This window comes from Megalobrama amblycephala, linkage group LG14 (genome assembly GCF_018812025.1).
Source record: "Megalobrama amblycephala isolate DHTTF-2021 linkage group LG14, ASM1881202v1, whole genome shotgun sequence".
In the NCBI taxonomy this organism is placed as follows: domain Eukaryota; kingdom Metazoa; phylum Chordata; class Actinopteri; order Cypriniformes; family Xenocyprididae; genus Megalobrama; species Megalobrama amblycephala.
Genome location: NC_063057.1, coordinates 46,099,143 through 46,118,596, shown reverse-complemented (window position 1 = coordinate 46,118,596; position 19,454 = coordinate 46,099,143). Strand labels below are relative to the sequence as shown.

The 19,454-nt window shown below is 37.4% G+C and overlaps 1 protein-coding gene across 1 annotated transcript; it reads right to left on the bottom strand.

The window, feature by feature from the left end:
- Nucleotides 1–7,010: 7,010 nt before the first annotated feature.
- On the bottom strand, nucleotides 7,011–17,794 carry LOC125245929 (gastrula zinc finger protein XlCGF57.1-like). Its single transcript, XM_048156756.1, has 4 exons — nucleotides 17,210–17,794; nucleotides 15,291–15,442; nucleotides 9,764–10,010; nucleotides 7,011–9,347 (listed from the first exon to the last, which is right to left on the bottom strand). Exons 2-4 carry the CDS (start codon nucleotides 15,373–15,375, stop codon nucleotides 8,291–8,293), a joined length of 1,389 nt encoding a protein of 462 aa, XP_048012713.1. The 5' UTR covers nucleotides 15,376–15,442; nucleotides 17,210–17,794; the 3' UTR covers nucleotides 7,011–8,290.
- Nucleotides 17,795–19,454: the final 1,660 nt, after the last annotated feature.

The following is a 19,454-nucleotide window of genomic DNA, read 5'->3' as shown; positions in this document are numbered from 1 at the left end:
TCTTTAAAAATTAAGACTATATTTTTTGATTTCCGATTCCAACATCCAGAGGCACAACAAAACATTTTTCTCTTATTCTCTTATTTTCCTCCAATTGCTACCGCTATTTTTCTGCAACCACTATGCGCGCGCAGCTGCAAGTGACGTCATTGTGACGTCTGCTCCAAAGTGGTTTATACCTGTTAAGTGTTAAGTCTTGTTTCTGATTTTCTATCTTTTAAATATTTAAACAGTATGTTAAACACTCTTGAAGTTTATTTAACTAAATCTGCAGTGAAATCTAAGCAATATCTTTTAGTACCTCTATGGGGTGGTTTCCCAGACAGGGTTTAAATTAAACTAGGATAGGCCTTAATCTAGAATAGTTAATTGTGGCCTTAAAAATGGCCTTCTGAAACACAGGTTAAGTACAGATTACTAAAACCTGGACTATGGAGTCCTGAGGGCTGTTTCATAAAACAAGATTAGAAAACAAGCCAGGCTTATTTTACTTAGTCAGACTTGTTGTCAGTGAATTCTGTTTCATAAAACAAACTTAAATTAGTTCAAACTCAGTTACTCTGGCAACTTATGCTGGGAAACTAGCCTGGTCTGGAGCAGGCTAACTGTCAGGCTAAGCTGAGCTTTTCTAACACTGACCAATAGGAACGCAATGATATTACAACTGACTCTCTCACATACAATTATTTGACTTTATTAACACACACACACACACATATTATATATATATATATATATATATATATATATATATATATATATATATATATATATATATATATATATAAAAATACACACATTTACTAAATTGTGCTAAATAAAAATATATATTGGTGTAAGTTTAAGACATTTTTTTATTTAAAGGTAAGTATGATGAGAAACAAAACATTTAAAGAGAAGTAATTTCTTAAAAATTAAGTGTTATATAGCCCACTGAATCATTCTCAGACTTAATGCTGACAACAATGGAAGCACTTGGGAGAGAACTGTCAGGAGACTTATTTCTTAGCACAGAAGAATACAAGAGGATTACCAAATTATTGTTTTAAGTGTGAAAATATAGCAAAAGTAACACAGAAATTCAAAATCAATAAACCTGTGACAAGGCCCTGAAACAATCAGGCCTTCATTTGTAAGCTTTCATTAAGTGATGAGTGATTTTTTGCTAGAGAAAGAGCAGGAGAAATACCAAGTGAGTGTCTCAGAGCCAGCAAAAGCTATGAAAAGAGTGTCAGAGTAAGATGCAGCCTGCTGAAGTGGCATGCATGGTTGTTGTCCACACTGGAACTACCCACTGTAGTCAAAGCACGATAAAGTCAGCTAGCCTTTTCCAAGGCCCATATTTAATCTATACTCTGGTCTCATATATATATATATATATATATATATATATATATATATATATATATATATATATATATATATGGAATTCAGGTTGATTAGGACACTTTTTGCTATTGAAATGACTGGGAAAATGTGTCCTAATCAACCATATATATATATATATATATATATATATATATATATATATATATATATATATATATATATAGGTTTTCCTTTCTTACTGGCTAAATGTTTTGTGCCCAATATTTAATTAGATTGTTTTAAAATATATGAATACATTTCTCTCTGGTTTTGTTTGGCAGTAGTACTCTTTATGGTTATTAGAAGAGCAGAAATTAAAATCACAAAATTAAAAATTAAAATAAATATGCACAGACTAAATTTTAATTGGTAAGTAAGATGAATCTAAACTCAGTAATTGTCCCAAAGTATATTGATTTACCCCATTACAATAGTCCATTTACAGTTACCATCATAAAAATACACTTACTTGTAGGTTTTAAAGTGTACATAAGGCACATTTAATGTCCAACATCAAATATATACAAATGTATATTATATCAAATGTAAATATAATGTAAATATATCAAATGTATATTTTAGAATTATTGCGCTTCTATTGCATTCCGCCTGTTTAGCGCGCATGCGCGCAGCGGCGCTCGTTCAATGTGAAGTTTAGCAAAAGGAAAACACCATGTCTCAAACGCATAAAATAGCACAAAATGTATGCCGTTTCCTATGGTGGATCGATTTGATCCATGATCGACCTCTAGGGCTGCTTAAGAAAAGCGTGCACGCTAAATTATCTTGACTAGGTGAACCTGGATCGAATTAGCGGGACTGCGTGAACTTCAATTACCTTTTATGAAACCGTTTTAGCCCAAACTCATTTGTTAGGTTAATTCAAGTCAGGTTTTGGAGTTTAATCCTCGCTTTTCTTAGCATCTTTTATGAAACAGCCCTCTGAATTAAAATAAACCAGATTTATTTAAAACCAACTGAGCTAATCTGAATTAGCATGAGAGAGGTTGCCTGTAAAACATGGAATGAACCAAAAAAAGCTTAAAATTGCATGGAACTGAGAAGCAAATCCAAGGAAAAAATGGTGGCAGAAAAAGACTGCAATCCAAAAAAAAAAAAAAACACAAAAAAAAAACACAACTTTACCAAACAAGAGAATACATAAGCAAAATACATCAGCTGTGGGGAAAAAAAAAGTAATGCCTGGAAATCTGTTTGTAATGATTTCTATTTAAAAAGATGAATTATATACATATATAATAATCCTATGGTTATTAATGCTTTTGTTTTGTCCTTTACATAGCAACAAACTAAATATAACTATTTACACATGTGATGATTGGTGTTGGCAGTCTAGAAATTATACTGGTTTGATCCAAAGCACTATCATAGTGGTTGCTTCATTATATAAAAAAGGTAAGTCTTGTTAGCAGGTCCTCAACCCAAGCATAAACTCAACACTTCACCACAACGGTAATCTCCAAAAAAAACCCCACTAAGATATCAAAAACTTTTACATAATAGAACATTAAACAGTAAGAAGTCTCTCCATATTCTCATCTTTCTAAAAAAAAATGCATAAAATAACACTTTTTCAACATTTACTCTCCCACTTCAGCCCGGTGCAAAGCATGATGGGAAGTGAAAGTCATGTTTGATTGGGTTACTTGACTGAAACATGTTATTTCAAAATGAAAGCATCAAGTGAGTTCTAGTAACCATTTCAAGTCAATTTAACATGAAGCAATCACATTTGAACCAGAAACAATGGTGTTAAATCAAAATAAATTGTTTAAATAAAGTGAACAGCATTAAAAAAAAAAAATGTATATATATATATATATATATATATATATATATATATATATATATATATATAGTACTACATGTGTCTTCTTTGAAACACAACGTTAATCTGAAATTAAACCTGCCTCCTCGTAGGTTTAATTTAAGCCTCAATTTAGTCCTGGAGTGGCTCTAGTCTTCCTCCAGGAAATCAGCTTATTAAACTCTGGACTAGACTAAGTCTAGGACTATTTTAAACCATGACAGAGGAAGCAGATTTCTGTTAATCTGGTTTAAAGGGCCATTTTATTCTAGGATTAGGCTTAATCTCTGTCCGGGAAACCACCCCTATACATTTTAATATTTCATTCTCGTAACCTCACGCTTTAAGACATGTTTAACTGTTACAAGTAGATAAAATCTGGAACAACATTCTGCTTCATGTTTTCCACTGTTATAAAGTATCGCGACTAAGTGAAGTCTGCATTAAATTGCAATGAAAAAAAATGTTCCTCTGTTTCTACATCAGTGTTGCGAAATCACAACAACAAAAACAAAGAGGAACATTTTATTATCGCAACTGTTTATTTATTGCCAAGGCAAAAAACAAAAACAAAGAACTAATGCAAACATACAGACTTAACATAAAAAAGATATACAAACTACAAAATGTAGGATATTACAACTTTATAATGTTTATCATCTTAAGAGCTTAAAAGTAATTTGAAATTAAAAGATTGGATATATTGCTCTGTTTCTTTTTTTTTTTTTTAAAAACAAGGATGAATGTGAAGTTTGGCAAGCAACAATAAAATATTAATAATTAATTACGCAGTCTTATTATTATTTTTTGTTAATGTTATATAAACCAAACAACACATTCTTAAAGGGTTAGTTCACCCAAAAATGAAAATTCAGTCATTAATTACCCCATGTCGTTCCACACTCGTAAGACCTTTGTTCATCTTCAACACAAATGAAGTTGTTTTTTATTAAATCCGAGAGCTCTCATTCCCTCCACTGGGAGTAATGCAATTTATACATTCAAGGTTCAGAAAGATAGGAAAGACATCATTAAAGTAATCCACGTGACTCCAGTGGTTTAACCTCAATTTTATGAAGCGATGCAAGTGGATCTTCCTTCTGTTCTCCAATCGTCTATTCCCGCAGGCGAGTGCAAACAGGTTACCTGTGTCTAAGCAAAGGCATTCCTTCTACAGTAGCTCGTCTGTTGGATCAGCCCACACAGGCCAGCCTTCGCTCTCCACGTGCATCAATGAGCCTTGGCCGCCCATGACCCTGTCGCCGGTTCACCACTACTCCTTCCTTGGACCACTTTTGATAGATACTGACCACTGCAGACCGGAAACACCCCAGAAGAGCTGCAGTTTTGGAGAACCTCTGATCAAGGCTCATCTAGCCTTTACAATTTAAGCCCATGTTAAACTCATTCAAATCCTTGCACTTGTCCATTTTTCCTGCTTCTAACACATCAACTTTGAGGACAAAATGTTCACTTGCTGCCTAATATATCCGACCCACTAGTAGGTAAATAGCCATTAAACAAAAGAAGAAAGTATTAGTACAGCATGCTTTTTCTTAGCGTCTGCTTCTATTGTGACTCATCGATTTGTAGCCCTGTTGAGCATCTTGTCTTGTAACTGTTAACATACTCTGGGTTGGCTGAACTTATTCCCTGATGTGTTTCTGGAACCACCATACCTCGAGTAAGCAAGGTTTGGGTTAATCAACCAAGGGTTGATTTTTGGAATACCCCCCTAGTCTTGTGTAGCCAGACCTTCAGACTGATGGCAGAAGGTCTGGACTCTGTCGCAGCTTTCATTGGCCAAGGACCACCCAAGAGGAGGTTTGACTGACATGTAACGCATCCAATCACATTTTGTTTTGTTCCGCGTCATGTTTTAGGGGTGTGAAGACGATGTCCTTACAATAACAGACCGGCGTGCATCTAATAAATTATTCATCAACAACGTTACACAAGTTTACTAGAGCCGAGAACTTCACATACTTTTGAAAATACTGCGTTTCCTGGTAAGCACTTACTGTCCAAGGGAGTTTGGCATCACAGGATTTGTTCCCAGGTGGACCATTAAAGAATTCGACACGCATGTCTCCCGGACATCCTGTAGATTTCAACCAACCAGATGAGAACTAGAAACACTTCAGGATTTTCAAAGTCAAGTGTGCCATATGCATCAGACGTTCACCAAACGGTCCATGGGCGTGACGTCTGAGACTGAGACTAAAAAAAACTTCTTGGATTTCATCAAAAATATGTGTTCTGAAGACAAACGGAGGTGAGCATGGAACAACATGAGTGTGAATAATTTTTGGGTGAACTAAACCTTTAAGTTTTTTCATTTTCCACATTGATGACATACAAATCAGTTCTCTCTTGTACCTTCGTGTGATTATTAAAGGGGTACTTCACCATTAGCAAAATGGGCTTCCAATAAAATTTTGCATGCCAAGACAGTAGACAGGTGGAAAAAATTTGCAATAATTGCTACCGGACTAGGTAGTATAGCAGTCTGGCAAGGCCAGACTGATATATCTTCTACAAGATATATCAGTCTGGTCAGTCCGCCCTCCGTCGCGATTCGAGCCAACTCCAAACCGTACCGTGCAATCAGATTCGTTTATTTCAGTGACGCAAACAGCGTCACTCTAGTCTGGCGAAAGTCCCTTCAATATCAACAAAGATTGCGCACAGGAGACCTGAGAGTTTGTTCTATTCAGCCGTGAATTCAGTTTTAAATGACCAAAAACACATTAATTATTTACTTTCCGCTGTTGACTCTCTTGTCGCTTTGCTAACGTCATATCCGCCCTTCTCTGATTGGTTTACTCCGCTTCCTGTTTGCTCGGATTTGCTCCGCCCTAGAAATTGAATTGATTCAATGGCCGACCAGACTCATCCGCTGGTACAGTGGTGAGGCTGGATTTTCCAGTCATAATTGTCATATTGTTTTGTTCCCGGCTGCAAGAATGCAAAGAATTAACATTTAGCTCAAGTGATTTACATTCAGTTTTCAGTGAAGCATCCAAACCATTGTGGGCAGTTGCTAAAGGCTGCAAAGAATTGTAAAAAGTCTGTTTGCAGTCAACAATTCAAACTGGATGAACTAGGGTGACCAAATGCGCCATTCTCCCAGGACGCGTCCTGTCCAGGATTTCTAAATTGCCTAAAATGGCTTGTGCCCTTGCCTCTTTAATTGTGAAAGTGGTCATATCGATGTGTCCCCGGAACGCGATTTAGGAACGCGATTTCTACACGGAGGTCTGTGCAAGCCACTGTTCTTATTGACATTCTTCATGCAATGCATTAAAATGCTGTCGTATTTGCAATGCTTTGACCGTTCTCTGTAGATCCAGCCTTCTTGCAAGCCACAATCGGTTGATTATGTATAATGCATGCTATTGGTCAAATTATTTTTCAGTCGTTATCTTCCGCAAATATGAAAACAAAACCAAAACTGGGACATTTTATGCAACTTAGAAATCCTGGACAGGACGCGTCCTGGGAGAATGGCGCATATGGTCACCCTAGATGAACACAAACATAGTTTGTGGCAGCAAAATGCCATCAAGTACAGGTAAGAAAGCTGTTGTAATAGTTTTCCATTTTTTTTCATAATGCTGTTTAAAAAGTAGACAGAACAGTTGTTGTAAGGGTAGGTTTATCTCTGGAAATTGTACTGTTAATAACCCTCTGTTGATTTGACTGTCCATGTGTGGGGATACAAAAATGTGGAAGTATAATCTACAGTTTTCACAAAAGCCCAGATTTTAGCTGACAAATAAACATGGATTTCTCGGTTAAGGTAACACGGAGAATGAGTAAACATTTTTAATTTACATTTACTACAAATAACACAAACAATATACTTCCTTAACAATACAAAGCGGGTTGAAAACTGGTAAAGTTACACTTTCCTCCGGTTTCACAGACAAGGCTTAAGCTAGTCCGAGACTAAAATGCATGTTTGAGCTGTCATTGTTTTGACTCAAGATGCATACCAGTAATGTTTTGTTTCTAGGGTACATTTATAAAAGCTACTTAAGACTTTTGAGTGGTATGGTCCCACATATGGAATTTTTATTTCTGTGCTTCTGAGAGACGGTCCCACATATGGGATTTAGAGTGTTCAGTGACGTCACATAACTGCCAGATTCAAACTGTGCTTTCGCGCTTCGGCTGTGAGATGGACGCGCACAGCGCTTGTCATATATCACAACTATGTAGTGTTTTCAGCCACACAATGTTTTTTTTAAGGTTTCAGACATTTAAATACACATAAGCACCATTAAAACAATACATTTAGAGTTAAAATACACACTGATGCCAGACATCAGTGGAAGCAGCAATAACAATCCATTCAAATATAATTTGCTGACGTTTATTCATATCAGACACACATAGTGGGCCTGAGAAACTATAAAGTTTGCTCTATTATTCTTCTAGTTCAGTAGCCACTTGCTTGTATGTATTTAGGGAGAAACTAATGAATTCATATGCTGTAAATCTGACTGACAGGACTCTGTGAACTGCGGTGCAAACTAAGTTGTAAGCTCCCATTTCGCATTATAGATTAAGATAAAGATCATTTATAAAGTTTTGAAATGACAAAACACACTTACACATATTTGAGAATCGGAATATCAGATAGTTGATGACATGGTAAGCAAGATTGTTAATATTTTAAATAAAAAATGAAAAACAAAATAATAGCGATCCATCTGTCATACAGTGTTATTGTCGCCGCGGTGTGTTACTAGACAAGCATGATGCGTCGCCATGGAAAAAAATTAGGGAAAACGTTCCAAAATAACAGTCGCCTTAAAAAAACTCACTCTGGAGTGCCAGCTAGAATATTTTAAACTCATGTGTGAAAGGGTTAAATGTCCTAATTGAATCCTGGCTTAGTTTAAGCCCTGTCTGTGAAACCAGACATTTAAGGTTTACTTTAGTGTGAATCTCTTTTCACAACTATCTTATCTGAACAGCTTTTCTCCAGTGAATGTTCATGTGATACCAAAGGTTTAGTGCTGCCGTGAAACTTTTTCCACAGAGTCAAGTCCCCTTTATTAAGCACTTTATACAAATCAGATTGTTTCAAAGCAGCTTTACATTGCTAATAGGAAAATGATACATGTATGTGGCTTCTCTCTGGTGTATATTCTCATGTGTTTTAAGGTTTCCTTTGTGATTGAAACTCTTTCCACACTGTTGGCAGGTAAAAGAGCTCTCTCCAGTGTGAATTTCCATGTGCCTGTTAAGGGTTCCTTTTTGAGTAAAACTCTTTCCACACTGAGGGCATGTGTAAAGCTTCTCTCCAGTGTGTATTCCCATGTGGATTTTAAGGTTACATTTTTGAGTGAAGCTCTTTCCACACAGTTGGCAGGTGAAAGGGTTATCTCCAGTATGATTTCTCATGTGGGAGTCAAGGGATTTCTTATATGTGAAACTCTTTCCCCACTGAGGGCATGTGTAAAGCTTCTCTCCAGTGTGAAGTCTCATGTGGATTTTAAGGTTTCCTTTTTGAGTGAAGTTCTTTCCACACTGTTGGCAGGAGTAAGAGCTCTCTCCAGTGTGAATTTTCATATGGATTTTAAGGTTTCCTTTTTGAGTGAAGCTCTTTCCACACTGTTGGCAGGAGTAAGAGCTCTCTCCAGTGTGAATTTTCATGTGAATTTTAAGGTTTCCTTTTTGAGTGAAGCTCTTTCCACACTGTTGGCAGGTGAAAGGGTTCTCTCCAGTGTGAATTTTCATGTGCCTGTTAAGGGTTCCTTTTTGAGTGAATCTCTTTCCACAATTTTGGCAGGTGTAAGAGCTCTCTCCAGTGTGAAGTCTCATGTGGATTTTAAGGTTTCCTTTTTGAGTGAAGTTCTTTCCACACTGTTGGCAGGAGTAAGAGCTCTCTCCAGTGTGAAGTCTCATGTGGATTTTAAGGTTTCCTTTTTGAGTGAAGTTCTTTCCACACTGTTGGCAGGAGTAAGAGCTCTCTCCAGTGTGAAGTCTCATGTGGATTTTAAGGTTTCCTTTTTGAGTGAAGTTCTTTCCACACTGTTGGCAGGAGTAAGAGCTCTCTCCAGTGTGAATTTTCATATGGATTTTAAGGTTTCCTTTTTGAGAGAAGCTCTTTCCACACTGTTGGCAGGAGTAAGGCTCTCTCCAGTGTGTTTTTCCATGTGGATTTTAAGGTTTCCTTTTTGAGTGAAGCTCTTTCCACACAGTTGGCAGGTGAAAGGATTCTCTCCAGTGTGATTTCTCATGTGGGCATCAAGGGATTTTTTATATGTGAAACTCTTTCCACACTGAGGGCATGTATAAGGCTTCTCTCCAGTGTGAATTCTCAAGTGGATTTTAAGGTTTCCTTTTTCAGGGAAACTCTTTCCACATTGATGACATAAAAAACAGTTCTCTCTCGAGTGAATCTTCATGTGGTTTTTAAAATGTACTTTACGGTTGAATCTCTTTCCACACTGATCACATCTGAATGGCTTTTCTCCACTGTGACGGTTCATGTGATACTTAAGGTTTAGTGCTGCCGTGAAACTCTTTCCACATAGTCTGCAGGAATAAGGCTTCTCTCCAGTGTGAATTCTCATGTGTTTTTTAAGGTTTCCTTTTTGAGCAAAACTCTTTCCACACTGAAAGCAGGTGAAATTACTTCTATTTTTTCTCTTCAGAGCTATTTTTTGTGATGAAGTCTTGTCAGTCTGTGAGCAACTAAATGATTCTTCTTGAGTTATGAAAGCATGATGTTTCTGATACTGGTCTTTCTCTTCCATATCATTCAGGACTTCACTCTCCTCTTTCAGTGGCATCAGGTCTAAGGCAAAAAAAGACAAATAAGTTAACCCCAGTTTGCTGGCACAAAGCAAAAGACATCAAAACATTTTGACAAGTAAAGTAGGGGTTTAGTTGGAGCTAAACTCTCCAGGACAGTGGTCCTCCAGGAGCAGGATTGGAAACCCCTGACGTAAAGCATCAAAACCAAAAACACACTAGATCCCATAACTCCTAAGCTACAGAAAGAGGTGTTTCCTGTAATCACAGCACCCCTTGTCAATATTGTCAAATCTTTGCTTTGTTTAGGACATGTCCCAAAAACTTGGCAGTTAACAAAACCTTTATCCAGGGGGGATTATACTATACTATACCGTATTTGTAGAGTTGGGGTTAGAATAAAACATTTTTGTTGAGGGACCATCAAAATAAAGGGTTGGCAGATATTAAGTAGACAGTCTACTAAAACTCTAATGAGAGGTAGTTGACACATAGGTGCAACGTTACTTATAGTCAACGGAATGTTGAACAATATTTGAAAATGTCTCAGGTTATGCATGTTACCATGGTTCCCCGAGAATGGGGAACGAGAAGCTGCGTCCTCTAGGGGTCATTATGGGGAATGTCTCCGGCATGCCAGGTGTCTGAAGCTTGAGTATAAACACGACAATGAATTTGACATTGGTAGGCGACAAGTCTATGATCACCACAGGTGCGACCATGAGTATAAAAGGGCACCTGGAAATGATATCATCCACTTCTTGTCTGAAGGAGACCGAGCAGGAATTCCTGAAGCATGGCAAAGGGACACAGCATCTTGTTCCCTATTCTCAGGGAACCATGGTTACATGCTTAACCTGAGACGTTCCCTTTCACTGCCATGCTAAAGGGATGAGTGCCTAAATGGCTGTGCTAAGTCAAAGACTCAGAGTATTCATCCCTATGGCGCACTAGTGACAATCACAGGTCAGAGCTTTGAGAACGGAGGATTAAAAAAGAAGAAGAAAAGGCTTGAGCTGGTCCACACAGCTCCACAGAGTGGAGGCCTAAATCTCCCGGATTGAGAGGGGGCCTAACACACTCTAACTGTCCAGGGAGGCTCAAAGAGAGCCTAAATACCTAGCACAGCACTTCCTACCACCTAGCCGAGCTCTAGGAGTGGAGGCCTCAGCATAATGACTCTCCTATCGAGAGGAGGCCTGACAACGATCCACACAGGATATTTGACGAGGAGGCTCAAAGAGAGCCTGCAACCCATAACTAATATCCAGCGGAGCTCTAGAGAGCGGAGGCAGCAAGAAAGAACTCTCAAAAGAGAGGAGGCCTGACGACGCTCATAATAGCCAAGGAGGCTCGCAGAGAGCCTGACGACTTTGCGAAAAAAATAGTCAAGCTCTAGGAGCGGCGACCTCAACATAACGACTCTCCTATCGAGAGGAGGCCTAACAATGTTCCACACTCAGGAAAGGCTTGCAAGGAGGCTCAAAGAGAGCCTGCGACCCGTAACTGATATCCAGACCGAGCTCTAGAGAGTGGAGGCCTCATAACAGACTCTCAAGATGAGGGGAGGCCTATCGACGCTCATATTAGTCAAGGAGGCTCAAGAGAGCCTAACGACTTAGCAACTAAGAAATCAATAAAGCCGAGCTCAAGGAGCAGAGGCCTTATCATAACAATTCTCTAAGTGAGAGGAGACCTTAACAACGTTCCATAGTCAGGATATCCCACAAGGAGGCTCACAGAGAGCCTGCGACCTGTAAATGCTAACCTGGCAGAGCTCTAGAGAGCAGAGGCCTAGATAAAACAACTAAAAACGAGAGGAGGCCTGTAGATACTCAAACTAAGGAGGCTCACAAAGAGCCTGTTGACTTAGCTAGACTTAGCTAATAAAGCCGAGCTCTAGGAGCAGAGGCCTCAGCATAACGACTGTCTAATCGAGATGTGGCATAACAACGATCCACACATCAGGACATTATACGAAGAGGCTCAAAGAGAGCCTGCAACCCGTAACTGACATCCAGCGGAGCTCTAGAGTGTGAAGGCCTCAAGATAGAAAACTCAAATGAGGTCTGACAACGCTCATAATAGCCAAGGAGGTCCTCACAGAGAGCCTGACGATTTAGCTAAAAAAGCTGAGCTCTAGGAGCAGAGGCCTCAGCATAATGACTCTCCTATCGAAAGGAGGCCTAAACAACATTCCACACTCAGGAAAACTTACAAGGAAGTTGCTCAAGTTAGCTAAGGAGGCTCACAATGAGCCTGACGACTTAGCAAATAATAGCCGAGCTCTAGCAGTGGAGGCCTTGGCATAACTACTCTCTAATCTAGAGGAGGCCTAACAACGCCCCACACTGTCTAGCAAGGAGGCTCACAGAGAGTGGCAGATCAATACCTACAGTAGATGCTCCAGATTAAAATGAGTCCAAAATCAATATAGTCGATCACAAGATATTCCCCATAGAGGATTTTAAAAATGCCCATTAGGGGGCATCAAGGGCTAAACAAAAAAGGCTACCTTAGTTTCAAATGCTGTAACTTTTGATTTCTTTATGCTTTCACCACAAAATTTGATCCAGATACACCGTACATGCAGAGGAACTTCACGAAAAAGAATGGTCCTCCTGCCTTATTTCCTTCCTGAGTTATTGCATGTCAAATAAGAAAGATATGTAAAATTACAATAAAAAAAAATATTTTATCAGCACGAGAATGTCCAAATTTAATCAAAAAATGTAATTCTTCTAAATGTAAAGTTTTCTATAAAACAATACCTACCTTCTATCAAACAATACCTACTTTACCTCTTGCTATAGCTTTGGAGTTACGAGTCTTTACTTTTGTGTATATCGCTCAGAAACAAAAACAATTCTAAAAATGCCTTCAGAGCTTAAAGGCTTAAACACAATCAAAGAGCACCACCAGCTTTTCCGAATTTTGTACACTGTCCAGCATTTAAATAATACCTAAACACCATTTCATGGTACATTACCCTTAAAGCATTCAAAAAATAGGTTCTCTTCAACACACTTAGAGTATGAGGTTTGAGGCAAAATACAAACTTTTCAAGTATTACATTAATTTTAATAGTAACTTTCAGATTTTACATCTGATTAATCAAAGAAATAATGAACATATTAATCAATTATCAAGATAATCGTTAGTTGCAGCCCTTATATATCATACAAAATAAATATTTTTTTCTTGTTCTGTTAGATACTATTGCATAATTAAGTTAAAGAAATGAATGGTTTCCATCATTTTGGTTCAGAAGTAAATATTGAGTTAAGTCTCAGACTTTAGATATACAAAGCAAAGACTTTAGACAAAGACAATGCAAACATATTACTTATGTATGGGAGAAAGTGCAATGTGCAATATGCAATATGGTGGAATAAGACCAAAAAAGAAAAGAAAAAGAGCCAATCGCTGATTATTAAAGTCATCGCATCACTAAAGCTGCTGGTAAAAGCTCAGTGATTGAAGACATGCATTTAAGACTGCACACACGCATTGGCTGGTCTAGCCAGAAAAAAATATTAAAAAAGATTTTTTAAGCTATTTTGAAACATTTATGGGACACTTCATGTCAAATTTGTTGTTAATTTGAAATGCCATTTTATTTTGAGTTCGACAAACAGTTTTTGAGATTTAAGGATTCACCTATTCAAGTAGATTGGACTTGGTCTTGGACAGTGTTGGGCAGTAACGCGTTACTGTAACGCAGTTACTTTTGACAGTAACTAATACTGTAACGCATTACTTTTTAAATAAATTAACTCAGTTACCGTTACCATATGGTGCGTTGTACGTTACTTTTTAAATTAATTAATTTTGGCTGAAATGTAGCCTACAGCATAACCTGTTTACAGCAGCGACGCATTGTAGGATTGGTGGATGCCAACCACTGTAAACATGAAGAAGACGCACTGTGAGCATGTTTCCGTTTATTCAAGTATGTGCGGCAGTCATGGCGAGTCAAGGCGAGAGCAAGACGAGTTTCTCAAAGTGGAAATATGCTCATTATTTCACTTTAGTTGAGCATAAAGACAAGCTGTGTCTTTCTGGTTCGAAGGTCCTATCTACTGCGATAAACATGTGACATGCTGGATCGAAAATATGTGAAATAAGTTTTTCTAGTCGACTAGTAGTTGTTCATTTAAGCCATTAGTTGACTAATCACATTTATATTAATTTAATTTCTTAAATACTGGAGAGAATAAACTAATAATGAGCGTTTATGTAATATAGGCTATGCACTCAAGCGCACGCATAAAGCTTGCCATAAAGAACCGGCAAAAGTAATGATTATGAATATGACAAAAAACAGCAAGGAGACATTTAATTTAAATGTCTGTTAATAAAGTAATGTTTTCTGAATCAATGTCGGCTGCAAAGATGAAGTTGACACTGCTGACTCTCATCATATCCGCATATACTGGACGCACCTAGAGAGAAAATGCACATTTCATTCGGATTACATAATCAGAGTAGACTCTTTTCGTTTATAATTATTTCATTTCAAAGTAGATATTTCAAGCTTTCTATATATATATTTCTCATGTCTGCAAGGCAAGCAGCCTATACGCTGAGTTTCGGTTCATTTAGCCTGTAAGTCGCGCTCCAGTTCACGCGCCAGTGATCGCGCCCGCGCATCCATGATTATATTGCCTGCTATATTTGCTTCTTATTTATTAAATCCAGGCAATTGGTTGATGAAACATTGATTAAAATTAAGATACATTTTTTTACAAAACGAAATTCACTTTAAAGAGAGGCTTTCTATAAAACATAACTTAATGAAGTGGTCAAAATCGTGTCTGACCCACTCCATGACTCCCGATATAGTGCGCATCTTATGATGCATCTTACTCATGGTGTTTTTTTTAAAGTAACGCAATAGTTACTTTCCCTGGTAATTAGTTACTTTTATAATGATGTAACTCAGTTACTAACTCCATTACTATTTGTGAGAAGTAACTAGTAACTATAACTAATTACTTTTTTAAAGCAACGTGCCCAACACTGGTCTTGGATGCCCGAAATAGGCGGAGGTGTTGCAAATATGGTCGTTGAGTGAACAGACATTCTTTGAGTATAGTTTGGTATAGTGTTAATTATTTTTTTAGACTACATTCATATTATTTTTTGAAATTTAATTTGTAACATCATCATAACAGATGCCCAACTTCAAACAAACCACTGCCTGTCAAATAAAAGCACTTTAATTAGGACCCTCATATGACACTCATCCAAACAGATTTATTTCTATAGAGGTAAAAAATTTAAAGAAATGACTGAGTTCAATTTTGAGAATGAAACCAACCTGTTTGTTCCTCAGTATCTTCTTGTTTCACACTTAATGTTTCTTCAATCTTCATGTCTTCACTCTCCTCTTTAATAAACGCCATCTTTATAATAGTGTGTCATGTAGATCTCAGTTGCTTCGCCAGGAGTTTTTCTCTGTGTTTGGTCAATCTGTCATGTTTAAGATGAGAATAATTAACAAAAAGAATAAATCACTGGGTGCATCTCAATCAGCTCCCTATAGTTCACTAGTCAGCGCACTGGTAAGGGAGTCAGTCAAGAGGGAAGGGCCTTAAATGTCCCAATTAGCCAAAACAAACTCAAAATTAGCACTAAAAATTAATAATTATAATAATAATAATTAAAAACTATAGATACTTTATATTTAGTTGTATTTATTGATTTGTAGATTTCAAAACATTTGCTATTGGTTAATAAATGTTGTCATTGTTTGTGTTCTCAATATATGTGTACTGCATAACAATGTGTCTAATTGCCAGGGTTGTGGACTCGTGTCGCTTTTCCACCTTCAGCTAAACTGTTCGCGTCGCTTTATTGCTCCATTCTGGCCTAAACAGGCCAGCCAGTACAGATATGGTTTAATTTTCCACAAGCTCAAGTGGAAATATAACTGTTCTTAGAACTGGGCGTTCGGCCTGACAGTGGAAAAGCAGCTTCCCAGATAGTACACTTACATCTGCAAGATGTCTGTTAAAGATTACTTCATCTGGAAAGCATCTGCTGTTTACACACATCTGATAGACATCTTTAAGATGTCAGTTTTACATACATTCTAAATCATAAACATCTTAAAGACATCTTCTAAACGTCTAATTGACATCTGACAGGAAACGTCCTATAGACATATTGCAGATGAGCAAACCCTCTAAAAAATACGTCTTCCAGATGTAAACACAGACATCAAATAGACGTCTCTGAGATATACGTGTGCTATCAGGGTTTTGATTTGGATTTGAGTCCTAAATTTGATGATTTGCAGACATATCTGATTCAGATTCTCAAATGTAGGCCTAAGTAAATTTGTTTTGTGCTTTAAACAAGTTTATAATGATAGGCTATTGATCACTTTTTAGGGGCTATGTGCGCCAAGATTGTGGGATAGGATGAATAAAAGTGTTTTTAAACACTTTTAAAAGTGTATTACATTTTAAAAGTGTACTTGTACATTTTTAAAATGTAATAATTACAAATAATTCAAACTTAATTTGAATGCTGTTGTGAGGATGAGGTATTAAAACAAGCGCTAAATAATATAATTTAGCTAGTTTAAGGAACATTATTCAAGCCAAAACTTTAATATCCATTGATGTACAAACCATCTAAGCGCCCCATTTCTAAGATGCATTTGATTAATATTGTTAAATATTATTAAACTGTAAAGAAATTAAAGATCCATCTTTGATTGTCAAAAGAGATTCAGCTCACTTTCAATCTGTAAGATTTCATGTAACATTTTCATCGGTCAGTAGTATAAGTCTATTCAAAGTTTAATCCAGAATCTTTCTAGTTCAAGAGCACCGTTTGAGCGCGCGCGCACGCAAAATCTGAGCGAGAGGCAGTTCATAGAAGAGCACTATGTATTTGAGAGCGCGCGTCCAGTTTTGTGAAAATCCGCGTGCGTGCGGAGAAATTCGCGCTCGCGCATTACTCGAGTGTGCTCTGGCATTACAACAATGCACTCTTGACATCTGTAATTAAAATAATGCCATAAGAAATAGAGAGAAAAGAGACGCACCTTTTCTGTTACACGTATGTGTATGCGCTTTATTCATAAAAACAACGTTCATTTGTTAAATAAAGAATTACAATATTACATTCAATGATAAATCATTAATTTGTGCATCGCTTGTAATAATAAAAAATATTGAACAATAACGATTTGCATCGATTAAAGCCCCTTAAATGTTTAAAACAAACCTTCAGCCAAATCACAACAGATGAAGGAGCGCGGCGCAGCCTTTTGACGTCATATCGCACCAAAATAAAAGTGTTTCCTATTGGCAAGAAAGAAAGAAAGAAAGATCATTTGTGTGAGTTGCTATGCGATTCAAATAGCTCACTAATCAGCACTGTCCTGCAGCTTGCCTCAACAGACCTGCCTGGAAGTTTCTAGTATCCACAGATAGCACACGAAAACACATTTGTACAAATATCTGATAAAGATCTTTATAAAGCACTTTTACATGCATTCTACATCTTATTTTTTATACAATACAGATTGTTTCAAAGCAGCTTAGAGTGGAAAAGGAAAATAATGAATCGATGCAAACAGAGTTCACTTGTTAAGCAGATCTAAAAAGAAAATAGTGTCATTGTTCAGCTGAAGTCAGTTCAGTGTTGATTCAGTTCCAGTCAATAACTGTGCAAGAATATTAAGTGTCTTAAAAATACGAATAGTGTTGGCCTGTCCCAGATGAAAAATGACAAATCGTGGCGAATTTTGTGGCCGTGGCTCCTAATCGGTGGTCCTACCTTGTACAGTGAGAGAGGTTCAATAGACGGCCGTTGTCACGGTCTTGCAACCAAAGAAAGTCTGACAGTGTGATTATTATAGCATGATTATATCAGAGTGTCTGCTGCTACGACCCACGTCTACTGACTAGCCAATAAAAATGCAACATAAAAATGGCATATTGATCAATGCGGCATGGCGCTAAAACTACTTACCTCAAGCTCCATTTGCAAAATTTGCATGCCAAGTTGGCATCTTTTCCCTAGCCATGACCTCCTCTTTCACTTCCTTCTCTTTTTCAGTGCACATAAATAGCACAATTGACCTTTAGCAAAGACCCGCCCCCCCTTAGTTACTGTTGCTTTGTCCAACAAGCCATGGTGCTGTCACGCCACACAGAGTGAAAAATACATCGCGGAGCAAAGAGGACACTGACAACACGTCGACAGACAAGACAGAGCAAGTTACTAATGATATTAAATGAACTCCCAGCTTTCAAGTTGTGTAATTTGCTAAGAAATTCGAACAATAAATACCGTTTTGTGGCTCTTTAAAGGTGCCATCGAATTGAAAATTGAATTTACCTCGGCATAGTTGAATAACAAGAGTTCAGTACATGGAAATGACATACAGTGAGTCTCAAACTCCATTGTTTCCTCCTTCTTATATAAATCTCATTTGTTTAAAAGACCTCTGAAGAACAGGCGAATCTCAACATAACACCGACTGTTACGTAACAGTCGGGGTGTACGCCCCCAATATTTGCATATGCCAGCCCATGATCGAGGCATTATACAAGGGCAGCCAGTATTAACGTCTGGATGTGCACAGCTGAATCATCAGACTAGGTAAGCAAGCAAGGACAATAGCAAAAAATGGCAGATGGAGCGATAATAACAGACATGATCCATGATAACATGATATTTTTACTGATATTTGTAAATTGTCTTTCTAAATGTTTCGTTAGCATGTTGCGGTTAAAGTTACCATCGTTTCTTACTGTATTCACGGAGACAAGAGCCGTCGCTATTTTCATTTTTAAACACTTGCAGTCTGTATAATGCATAAACACAACTTCATTCTTTATAAATTTCTCCAACAGTGTAGCATTAGCCGTTAGCCACGGAGCATAGCCTCAAACTCATTCAGAATCAATGTAAACATCAAAATAAACACTGTACTTACGCGATTAGACATGCTGCATGACAAACACTTTGTAAAGATCCATAAAGATCCATAACCTCCTAAACATGCAGGTCGTTTCCTTCTTTACCAAAAGGAAAGGCAAAAACCGCTTTTCACCCTTACAAACCACTCCAGGGAAGCCGAAAGTCTGTAAGATATTCAGTGTGTATGTATATTTGGTTAATAAGGGCTGTACCAGCACGCCTTCTGCAGCTGAAGAGCTGGAGTTGAGCCAAGCAGGGTTGGGGAAGAGGTCCCTCACTTTGATGGATGATATGAGCCATGCAATGGTATTGCAACCACTCTTTTAATTGAAATTAATCATCATTTTGGCATTACAGTACACACTATTATTAAACTTGTCAATATAGTTATTGTGATGCTATTACTATACAAAACAATTTAAAGTATTATACTGTTGTTTGTTTTATTATACTGTCCTTTTTTAAACCTCCTTTTCACATTTCTGTTATTCATTTCGCAGGTAAATAAAATTCTCATTGAAGAATGTCCCAAAATGGAGGG